The 13126-nt window shown below is 30.9% G+C and overlaps 1 protein-coding gene across 1 annotated transcript; it reads right to left on the reverse strand.

Annotated features, from left to right (window-relative positions):
* Positions 1–666: 666 nt before the first annotated feature.
* Positions 667–1806, reverse strand: LOC138365598 (putative leucine-rich repeat-containing protein DDB_G0290503). The gene has a single exon (XM_069326075.1). The coding sequence runs from the start codon at positions 1804–1806 to the stop codon at positions 667–669; it is 1140 nt and encodes a 379-aa protein (XP_069182176.1).
* Between the last annotated feature and the right edge of the window lie 11320 nt (positions 1807–13126).

Below are 13126 nucleotides of genomic sequence, written 5' to 3' on the forward strand. Positions count from 1 at the left end.
TAGAAATATGATTCGAAAGAGAATAGAATAATTGTTTCATTTCATTTTGGGCAACACTATTCCTACAAAATATTTGTTTTACTTTAATCTGATCGAATGCTAATAACAAATACTTTTTTCGGAACTTCTCTGCTAGGTAAGCATCGAGTTCATTAATAATAGTTCTGATAATAGAGGTGAACTTTTCTACTAGAGTTTCATCATAGTCTGAAGAAACGTCAATTGTATTAATCATCGACAAATGTATTTTCGATTCTTTTAATTCAGAAGTCATAACTAACATTTTAGAATTCATTTCTTTATTTTTTTGTTTTAATATCGAATTTTCTGATTCCTGCATTTGTTGAATGGCTAATATTCCAGTAGTATCACCATATGACTTGCGAATCACTTGCAAGATAATTACATAAAAGTGTTTTACATTTCGTACACTAAAATCTTTTTTAATTTCGTTCTGATAAATTGTAGATATAATTGTTATAAAAGTATATACCTTTATAACTTCATAATTTATTTCTTTTGTATATTTGTATAAATCCGCAAGTTGTTCTATTATATTTTCTTTAACTAAATCCATAGATGCAAGTTGATCTACTAACATTTTAGCCAAATAATTTGGTTCTTGTAACTGACAGTTTAAAACACCATTTAAATCAACATAAAGCATTAATTCTTTTTTGTGTTTTTTCCTATTTCATCGGTAATATTAGTTTTGGAACTATTTAGTATATGATTAAATAACCCTCTTTCTTCCTCATTAGTAAATAATATATTTGCTATATTTTCCTGTTGTAGATCATCATTATAATTACTACTATTAATAATTTCATTTAACTTAGCAATTCTATTTGTGTGTTCTTGCCGAATATAATTATTGTGTTCTGTATTAAAATGATCAATAATCTTTATTATTATTTCTTTAATTAGTTTATTTGTTTCACTTGAATAATTATTATTTATAAACATTATATTTGAAAAACATTTAGTTATTTCATCATTTGATAATATAGATTTTTCTAAAAAATTATTAAATAATGTATTATTAAAAATATTTGTTGTGTTTATATTATCCAATAATTTATTATATTTATTTAGCATTTGGCCCTGAAGTTGTTTATAAGTTTCTTTTTCTTGTTGATGTTTCTCAAGTTCTTTTGTTTGGAGTGATAATAACTCCTCCTCATATTGCCGATGATGGGCTTGTTTTTGTTCCTCAAGTTGTTTCATATAGGTTTTTTCTAGTTCATGTTTTTCATAGTTACATTTCTCAAGTTCATTTTTGTAAGTTTCTTCTAGTTGATGTTTTTCATTTTGCCGCTTTAGATTCAACTCGGCAATATGTCTATAACTTTGAGTTAATTCTTCATTTATTCTATTTATTTTTTGTGTTTGTTCAGATAATTGTGTGGTACATAGTTGTAGTTTTTTATTGAGTTCAACATTTTTAGATTTTATTTCAGTATTATTTGAATTAGTTAGAATATTTAACTGTTCAATTTGATTACCTAATTCTGGTATTTGTTTGTCTTTTTCTGTTAGTTGTTTGTGTTTTTGTATATTTCTATTATCTAATTCTTTTATTTGTTTGTCTTTTTTCTCTATTTTATCTTCACATTCTTTTAATTGACCTAAATACAATACTTGGGTTTTCAATTCTTCTTCATATTCATTGTTTTCAATTTCTATTTTGTTTATTATATTTTTTTGTTTTTCTATTTCAGTTGTAAACTTGTCAAGTTGTTTATTTAAGTCGATTATTTTGCGTTCTTTTTCTGCTATCGCAGTCTCTAGGAAAATTTTTTCCATATTACACTCATCATATTGTTTATTTAATAAAGTTATGTATCGATCAGACAGATCAAATAAATGAAACAATTTATTTAGTAATATGATTGTGCTTGTTTCATCATCATCTTTAGCAGAAACATTGTTTAAATAAGTTTTTATATTTATACGTTCTCTTAAACCTGAGGTCCCATCCTCAGGGAAATGTACCATACTCAAGATTGTTTTAACAATTTCACTCATTTTTTATGGGGTGAGAAAAAAATACCTATTTTGAAGTCCAATGTTAATTTTATCTTATTGAAATGAAATGAAACAGTCCATCAACCAATGCACATTATATTGAATAGGACATTCAATGTTGATTTTTCAGCATTCAAAATAATTATTTCTTGGATAGTATATTCAACACCGAAGTCTGTTCAATGATTTTCAACATTGAATACACGATACCATAATTTTACATTCTCTCGAATATTACGTTTCTGGACTCATAATCGGGAACCATATCAGGGAGTCCTCCTGCTCTTCCTCCTGTTTCTTGTTCTTCTTCCGAGACTTCCACATAGATATTAAATTTAATGCTAGCAAAGGTTTCTGAGGAATTAATGTTCTTAGCCACAATTTTATATTCCACCTCATTATTACCATCTTGAAGTTCAAGTTTCATTACCACAAATGGTGGTAATGAATTTTCTTTAATTGGAAAATCATACTTAGAGAATCCCTGAATAAATATATCTTGACTTGCAGCATGCGTACATGATATCCACAATATGTCCATGTCTAAATTTTTTCTTTTATTATGTGATTTGGCCCGTACTGCATTTATATGGTTTTGTAATATAACATCTTGTATTTCACTTTGATCTGTATAAACATTAGGTTTCAAATCATTAATATTCCAAGGAAATATTAAAATAATTTGATTTTTGGTATAATATCCCTTGTAACTAGAATTTTGCCATACATAATTTGCGTTATTTGAGACAATATTATTATATAAATATCTGTGGATTTTATTGTAATTTAAAAGGAAGCTATTAAAAGGCTTAATGATTGTATTCTCACTTTCGATTCTATTCTTAGGATTATACGAAATTGGTGGTTTAGGAATAATTACGAGACCTTTATAGGTATTTATTTCTCTGATAAACGGGGAGAATAATGATTCCAACTTTGAGATGATTATATTAGATTCTTCAGAGGACTCTGTTGTTGTTGTTGTTGTTGTTGAACTGATGGTGGATGGTAATGTTGTTTCTTGAAGTACTTCAGAGGATTCTGTTGTTGTTGTTGAACTGATGGTGAATGGTAATATTGTTTCTTGAAGTACTTCAGAGGACTTTGTTGTTGTTGTTGTTGTTGGACTGATGGTGGATGGTAATGTTTCAGAGAATTTTGTTGTTATTGGACTGATGGTGGATGGTAATGTTTCAGAGAATTTTGTTGTTGTTGGACTGATGGTGGATTGTAATGTTGTTTCATGAGTAAGTTCAGAAAATTTTGTTGTTTGACTGTTGACGGAATGGTATGTTTCTTGATTGGAGGACTCTGGAATCGGATCATGTCTGATAGCCTTACTGACATTGATACATTTTCCGCGTAAATGAATAATTATTATAACGACTACAATTAGGATTATAGCAACTAAAATTCGTATTAACCCCATTGCTACTTTTTTCTTTTTTCCTATTGTTTTTTAGTTATAATAAATTCATAAAAAAAAACTATTTTAACAGAATATCAAACATATACTGGTTTGAACCCCAAAAAGTATTGATTAACGGTTGGTTATACTTATAATTTTTGAACAATAAGTTTTACAATTAGACCAGCAAAATTGTTATTATAAACAACGCTATGAACAATAAACTGAACTATATCATCTGATAATATTAAACTATACCTATCTTTATTATTATTATTATTATTATATATACATTTATTTCTTTAAAAAAATAGAAGTTTAATAATAATGGAAAATTGTTTTTTATTAGCTTTTAATTATATGCAAACTTTTTCTGAATCGAATGGATATGTCCATAAACGACATATCCTATACGAAGCCTCTGCTTCAGTAGTAAATATGGCTAAAGGTTATTGTTATGTAGATAAATCGGTCTTTCATTTTCCCTTCAAATGCATTGATAGGTATCTAGATATAAATACAAAAACGAACAAAGATGAAATGACAGATGAAGAATTAAACCAAAATCAAGAAGAATTAAATAACTTAAGCGAATGTCTAGAAACTCTGGTGTCCGAATATGATATAAAATATGTCTGGGTCTATGGAAATAATCAAATCTTATTCCAATTACCTGTTTTACAAAATCTGGCAGTCTTCGATATCCGAAATAAGAACATCCACACATTTGGAGACAAAATAACAATAAATAAATCTTTCAATGAATCTCGAAATGTATTATACCGTCGGGGTAATATTTATACATTTCCACCAGTTTTACATAGTATTACAAATCTTTGTCATTTACTCGCCCAAAATTTGATTAATGGATACCAGGATTCCACAAAGAGTATTATCTTCTATACCACAAACAAAAACATCAATAATGATCTACAGTGTAATTTTCATTTAGAAGGAGAGAGTAGTTCAACTTGTGCTTGTCTGTTGAATGAAATAAACCGCCTTACTCTTATGTTCATATCGGCTAGTCAACAGCTATATACGACAGAATATAAAGACTACATTAATAGTAATCATAAGAATAAGGAACGAATGTACCAATATATGGCTGAACGTGAAGTCGAATACAAACTGCAAGCTCTGTTGCTCAGTATGGTTTGGCCCGAGAAAATACATTGGCAATGTAGGAGAAACATAAATGGAATGGATGTAGGCGTAACAATTCTAAACTCTCTTGTTAAAAATAAATATAACTGGATTCAATGGGAGGTTAGGAATTTTAACAAACACATAATGAAGCAAACAAGGGTGAATCATCAAGATTCATATATCATAGCAAATATTCTGATCTTTTTAGGGTATGAAGAAACACATAATATACGTAAACTACAATAACAACAATCCTGAAACATTTCATGCTAAGAAGACAATAAAACTCTAAATTATTTTCAAATGCATGAGTTAGGAAAGAACCTGGGACATTGTTTAGCTTAACAATACGAAAGATGCAAGAATAAGGATTTTGTTTTTTCAATGGTCACAAAGGGTTGGCATGTTTCATTCCATATTAATTCCACTGTAATTTTCACTAAATAAAAGTGTGCATGTTTTTTTTTTTTTAAATTTTGCCTTGGTAATTATTATTCAGTGTATTCAGTGTAGGTTATCGAAAGGGCAGGACTGTATGGGACATATGTTGTTTTCATTGTGTTTGTGAATTGCCTAGATAAGCTAGATCGTAATAAGTACCACATAAAAGTCCCGGTTCTGACTTATAGCTGGTTGCCGGAAGCACTGTGTTAGCTGAGCCACATATATAAATATCCGTGGCCACTCTCACTACATCCACTAACGGACGGCCATCCAGCCAGCCCACCACACACGCTTTGCTGCCCTTCCAAGAAAAAGTTGTACGAAGATGCTTTCCCAGATTAACCCTAGGCAGAGACAAGCTGAGTTTAATAAAACCTTGAAAAGAATGGAAACACTCTTGAAGAAGAAAAAGAAAGAGTTGATTTACCTCAAGAACGAGAATAAGATGTTAACACAGAAGAATGTTGTGATCTACCAGAAGTTTCCACCAACCAACAAGAGAGTGAACTAGAAAATAGAATATATAAGGGGGGAAGAAAAAGAAAGAGTTGTTTTACCTCAAGAACGAGCGTAAGATGTTAACACAGAAGATTCCACCAACCAAGAAGAGAGTGAACTAGAAAATAGAATATATAAGGGGGAGAGGGAAGTGCGATTGCCTTTTCCACTATTATTAAAGTGTTTATAATAAATAAACATTGTTTATTTGAATGCCTTAATGTTTGTTTGTTTGTGTGTGTGTGTGTGTGTGTGACAGATTTAACCTTGTTTGTGTTAATATGCTATAAAGTTTGTGTGAAGAGGCTCTGGGAAAATGAAGGAAATCAACCATTACAATAAATATATTTTTCCAACTACATTATATTATATAAAAAAAAAACAGTACCACCCAATTTAATATCATAAAATTGTGTAGTGAGTACAATAGGGCATGAATGATAGATACTACTACTAACCTTAAATATGGCACGAGCCAAGTTTAATTAATAAAGCTTAGGTAGGGGAAAATCAACAGGGGTGGTCACGGCATGTGGCACTTGGGTGGCCACAGCAATAATAACAATTGAGTTGGCCCACCCACATCGGGTGGCCCTGGATGAATTATTAAATAATTAATCATCAGTGGGGGGCCATTTCTCGATATATATTTTGTAAAAATGTAAGGTCCTCAATGAAAGCATTATCTAATTGAGACTTACTAATAGACTCTTGGTACAAGATAGCAGCTGGTATGTCTTCATGCCTGCAAAAATAGGCTGCTGTGTGCAAATAATGAGGATAATTTGAAGAATAATGACGTGCTACATGTAAGTGTTGATTATACCTTTTACTGGGTATCAGGTAAAAAGGACAATCTCGACATTGACAAGCATTACCCAACAGCCCTACATCTGGCCGGTATTTCTTATACACTTCTTCAAAAGTATCATTTGTTACCTGAACTCCTCGTCCAGAAGCCTCTATTAGGATTTGTGGCCTTGTCATGGGGAGCACAATTTCTCTGTGCGTTGATAAATATTCCTGCAACCACAAATCCTTTTTATGTTGAACAATTATATTTTCAAACTCCTTGTAAATATTGAGACAATTCTCCTGGTGAACCCGCTGAGTCACTAAAGCTTGGACGTTATCACTAACATTTGAAGTTAGCCATTCACGAGAGTCTCTATACTGTAGGGCATGTGCAGTATAAATAAACACATTGTGTTCATTAAACATATTGTCAATAACCTCTTCCTTTAGACCAACTTCTTTAGCAAAAGGGGGCATATCGATGTAACATTAAAAGTGATTCAATTTCCTTATAAATTTTTTTATGAAATGGTTATAGAAAGGGCTGCAGCTGGTCCAAGTTTCATCATCACACCCTAAACAGAAAAGGAGAAAAAAAATAAACAACGAATTATGCAACGAATTTTCAAATAGTTTCAGGGAACACATGTGTCAACTAAAATCATTTCTATAACACTCAGATATTAAATTAAGCACATAATAAAGGGTTCTAGTGATCAGTTTTATCAAAAAAGTGTTTCGTGCAATAATATAATTTTTCAAAGTTACCCTACTAAAAAAATATGCAATATATGATATTTATAATTTTTTATAAAATCAACAAATAGACTTTGGACTAAAATGTCTACTAGAGTCTGTAGAAGCACAAACGCTACATATAAGGTGTAATTTGCATGTAAATTGATTAATAAATGAAAGCTCTGAAGTAATTTGAAGGTGTAAATTACTTTCCAGAGAAAAATATAGATCCAAGTTCGGCCACCTGTAGCTGAGCTTGACTTCGACAGATTTCGTTCATAATTGGCACCCTTGCAGATAGGCATCCATTGAGCAAGGTGTGCAAGTTTCATGCAAATCCCTTGATAACAAACGAGAAAAAAAAAATTGGCCCAAAAAAAATGAAAAAAAATAAAAAGGAAAAAAAAAAAATTAAATATAAATATATTGAACATACATATTACAATTATTACAAGAGTTTGTGCTTCTACAGCACATAGTAGACATTTTAGTTGACACATGTGTTCCCTGAGATTATTTGAGAATGTTGAACATTCGTTGCATAATATGTTGTGTATTTTTTTCTCCTTTTCTGTTTAGGGTGTGATGGTGAAACTTGGACCAGTTGCAGCCCTTTCTATAACTATTTCATAAAAAAATTTATAAGCAAATTGAACAATTTTAATTTATAACGATATTTTTTGATATGCCCCCTTAACATTTGAAGTTAGCCATTCACGAGAGTCTCTATACTGTAGGGCATGTGCAGTATAAATAAACACATTGTGTTCATTAAACATATTGTCAATAACCTCTTCCTTTAGACCAACTTCTTTAGCAAAAATTCACAATGAAAACCAAGATATATCTCCAGCCAGAAAAACATCCCGTAGCTTCTCTACCTTCTTCATATCCACATCTATGGGGATCTGTTCAATTAACTTTTCCTTAATATTTTGCATGTCCTCGTCTCTAAAATGTTTTCTGGCTGTCTTCTCAACCTCTTCTAAGGTATAAAAATCCTTAAGGGTCAGGTTTTCTGAGGTCGCAATGTAGTTCTTCACCCATTTTTCTTTAAGATGTTCATCAACAAGTGTTTTGGCAAAGAAATCAGTGAAGGGTGTGGAATTCTTTTCCTGTTTCTTATATTTAGAAAGGCAACGACCAATGTATTCTAAGAGAATCATCCTCACAACTTTGATAACAACTTTGTCCTCTAGAGGAGTCTCATCCCTGGAAACACAAACCGAAACTGTCTCTATTTTCCGCTTGTTACAACTTGTAATAAAGTTGTTACATCTAGGCTTAACGTGTTTATGACGTATTAGAACGTTGTTACAACTTGCTATATTGGTTGTTATAACTGGTTAGGAGGTGTTAAAACTTGTTCAAACGTTGTACCAACGTCGTAGTTTCGGTGTGTGTTTGGCGGGATCACTTCATTGATGTAAGTAAAGTATAAACATAGGTTTAATTAGTGACTCACATTTTATGGGTTTTTCCCCCAAATTTCTTTCAAAACTCTGTCATGAGTGCTTGGGCCGTGTCATTGATAAGCACTTGCCAATATTTCTTAAAACTTGGTCGGTGGAGATACCCCTATGTTGCTGTTGCTTCTATGTGTGCAATACGCAATCGCACAAACTCGGGCCTAGGCTGAGTTGGGTTTTCAAACAGAATCCTCATCCAGGTCACTCCTAAAGCTGCCATGTGAATGTCAAAATGTGTGGATTTTTTGTGATTGAATAAGTTGCACACATCGCATAGAGTCTTGTACCCATTAATGGGGCCATAATTTTTGAAGCATCTTGAGAAAAGATCGGGATTATGGCATTAAAGTTATTATCAGATACCAACTCTACTTCTTTGCTCTTTTCTATGGCAACCTGGCACATGATAGTATATGGCCATTTCAGTATACTTCTAACACTATATGGCCATGGATTGATTGTTACAGTCACTATGTGGAGCATACATGGGAATGCCAGAGATCGTAAACAGTTTTAAAAACTCATATTTATTATTACTATTCAGCATCGTGGGGAAATCTCGATCTTGCAAGTCAGATATAGTGGAGGTCATTGTTACTTGACAATAATCATCTGGATCATTTTTAATGCGCATTATCAACTTTTTTTGTTCTTCATAAATCTCCATGAACATTTTACAATCATTTCTATAATCTTCATCTGAATGACCTTTCATCTGAAAACATTTAGTTTCATATTTTCCACCTCTTACTGTTGTACTCAGAATATTTTCAGCCAGATCTATTTCATTTTGGAATTTTTCAGTGGTTAATATTACTCTTATTTTATTAAGCAAGGATCTTAACTCTAATTCATATTTTTTAAATTCTTTTTGTTCTAACCGATCTCGAATAGATCTACTACTGAGTTCCTCACTAGCTTTAATTAATTTCAAAATTCTTTCCATCAAAGGTAATACATCTGAAGGAACTGGTTCTTTCTTATTATTAATTTGAATAATAACAGAATTCCATTGTCGAAATACTTCATTCAACTCAAATAATGATATACGACGAAACTGGGGTCAAATGTGACATCCGTTATTTCCATATATTAATCTAAGTTGTTTCACTTGTTCTTGTTCACAGGGAAAATATACCCACTCATTCAGGTAGAATTTGTCCTTGGCTATACCCCCTGGCAGTAAGAAACCTTTCACTGACAACTTCAGGATCGGTGAAGTTCCATCAGATATGTGTCCACCAATTTTCTTCATCTCTTCCTCTAATTCATCTGACGTTTTCGCCCAGAAAAGTGAAGGCATATTAGTACTACTATTGTGCAAACGCGACTTTATATCCAGACTATACTGAACAGGAAAGTCACATCCCACACCTAACACAAAAACCTCACAAATCTTATTCTCAACCTCATTCATTTTGTCAATAACATGATTTGGCTCAATCAATGTTGTATTATGATGGCCGTCAGTAATAAGAAACACTTTGATATACCTCTCCTTACATTGGTAAACTTCATGTAAAATAGTTTGTAGGGCACCAGTCAAATCTGTACGACCATTAGCAAAATCACTATATATTAGGTCTGTTTCTGATCGTTTTAATTCAACTTTACTGCCAAACACGAACAGATTCGTTCTCCCTACCAAATGAGGTGCCACATATTCGTTCCACCCTGTCATTACACCATTCCAGTAAATGAACATGGATCCTGACACATCTGTCATGAGAATATTGTAGGTATTTGCTTGATGAGACACATTTTTCTTTGGATCCGCTCCCGTTAATAATAAATCTGGTACTTTAGCTGGCATCTGGAACACTATGTGAGTCTTATCTTCACCTTCGACATTCTTCTCTTTAATAATACAGAGTTCCATTTCCAATATCCCAAGATCATTCGTCTCTTGTTCATCATCTTCCTGTATTATATCCATTTCAGGCGGGAGGGGGGACAACATTAACTGCTGTGTAGATTGTTCTAAAAATAAAAAAAAAACAAAAAAAAAACATATATTAAAATAAAAAAAATATATTGTAAAAAATGTATATAAACATCTATATATTCGTATTATTACTTAGCATCCATTGTTTCCTCTTCTAGAAAGGGACTTGGACTTCTAGATTTTGGGGTCGTTTCAGCTTTCTCCAAGTAATTTCCCATTATGTCAGTTTGTCCTTAAGGAGAGGATGTGGAGGGCATCCTGACTGCTAATAAACTGAAGGCCCAGATGATATTCAACTCCTTTTATATAATCATACAACATGCACTTCACTTCTGTTTCATTGTCACTGATGTATCAAGATGGACTGTATAGTAGGCATAATGTATTGTAAGATTTTTCTAAGGTACCTGATGTTTGAACACATATGATGTTTAAATATTTTTTTATGAAGAAGATTTGAATCTTTTTCTTATAGGATTATCATCATTGTCTTCAACATTTTCAATTAATTCTTCATCATGTTCTTTTAAATTAAAGAATTGATTGGCTTCGTATTCTGCCTGAACCTTACCCTGATTATTAATAAATTCTATTATACCACACATAATTAAACTTATTCCAGTTTGAACCAAGGCATGTATTATTATTGTACTAGAAGACGTTGGTTGATAGTGTTTCATATCTTTCATGTCTAATGAAAGAAGCATTAATAATTTGTCAACATGTTCATTCTTGTTATTTTCAATGCGTTGTAAACTAATTATAATCTGCTTAAAAATCAGGTTTATTGACGATAAATACTGTGGATATTTCTGGAGAGCAATGTCTTTAATTTGTTCAGAAACATTTTTAAATAATTGAAAGAAGTCTTTAACATAAGAGTGATCTGATAATATATTTTGTACCAAAGTAATCATATTTATAATATTTCTCAATTTTTCATCGTCCATATCCTCTAGATTTTGATTACCAAATTCATAAATAAATTTAGACATTTCATCATCATTGTTTTTAGGAGAACTTTTTTGTTGAATGTATATTTTCAATAGATATCGTCGTAATTCTTTATTATTCTTTTTCACTTTATAATCAAATACATGACTGTATAAACTACCTCTATCCTTTTTGGGGAAATGTGGTCTAGGAGATGATGGTAGAGGAGGAGACGAAAATGGCAAATCTGTTACTTCTGGTTGTTTTTGTTGTTCTAGTTTTGATTCTGGTTCCAATTTAGGTTTAGGTCTTGGTTCAAGTTCAAGTATGGGTTTAGGTTCAGGTTCGAGTTCGGGTTCGGGTTCTAAAGAAATTTGTGAAAATAAAGGTAATGACGATATTGATTCTGAAGACATTATTCTTGAATTATCAGATGATGTAGGTAAATATAAATTATTATTAATAATAGATTCCATTTTTATTTACTAAGGTAATAAATGTACATTATATATTTCATCAAACCCCAAAAATATCATAATATTTTGAATGAAATTAGAATCTTGATGGTTCATTGATTTTTTCCGTCATAATAAGTTTAGAAAATTGACTAGTTTGCCATTTAATTAATTTATATTTATCTATATTTTTCCTTGGATAATCTATTAGTTTTACTGACACATAAATCCCATTTTCATTTCTATAACAGTCCCAATGAAATTTTTCCGGATAAATCATACTGAGTAGTAGCGTTTGTAGTTTGAATTCAACTTCACGTCCAGCCATGAATTGACAGAAGCGATCATTGTGATTTGGATTGCATTTAATATATTCTTTATATTCGGTTAAATATAGATCTTGACTGGCGGATAAAAACATGAGAATGAGGCGATTTATTTCATTTAATAAACATGCACACGTTGAATTACTCTTGGTGGTTTTGAAATGTAAAGGACAATGTAAATGTCTACAATCTGGGTTCTTTTTACTATCTGAATAAAAATTAATAGTCTTCAAAGAATCTTGATATCCTCTAATTAAATTTTTGGAGAGCATTTGACAAAGATTAGTTATACTATGTGAAGGTGGTGGAAAATTATTACGTTTATTATAAACTTGTATAGGTCTTGGTATGGAATATTCATCTAATTTAATTTCTTCTCCAAATTTATAGATAGTTGAACTCCTTATATTAAAGACAGTAAGATACTGCAATACCGGTAATTTAAAAAGGATTTGATTAATTCCATAAACCCAAGCATATTTTACATTAAACTTGGTTACTAACAATTCTAGGCACTTATTCAAATCATCATCACTAATCATTTCATCTTCATCTGCCTTTAAATGTAGAGATGTATAAATATTTTTAAGAGGGAAATGAAAAGCTGATTTATCTACATTACAAAAACCATTAGACATATTTACTACTAAAACAGAAGCTTCATAAAGAATATGATTTTTATAAAGACGGGGATTATAATAACTATCATTTGGTTCATAAGATGTTTTTTGAATGTAGTTGAAAGCTAACAATAAACAATTATTGTCCATTTTATATATATATATATATATATATATATATATATATATATATATATATATATATATATATATATATATATATATATATATATATATATATATATATATATATATTATAAATGTTAGAAGATTGCATGTTATATATATATATATATATATATAATATATATTTAATTA

The sequence above is a fragment of the Procambarus clarkii genome, chromosome 17 (genome assembly GCF_040958095.1).
Source record: "Procambarus clarkii isolate CNS0578487 chromosome 17, FALCON_Pclarkii_2.0, whole genome shotgun sequence".
Classification (NCBI taxonomy): domain Eukaryota; kingdom Metazoa; phylum Arthropoda; class Malacostraca; order Decapoda; family Cambaridae; genus Procambarus; species Procambarus clarkii.

Excerpts from the sequence above, each read along its gene's own strand:
- LOC138365598 (XM_069326075.1), bottom strand. The coding sequence starts at position 1,806 with ATGGAAAAAATTTTCCTAGAGACTGCGATAGCAGAAAAAGAACGCAAA.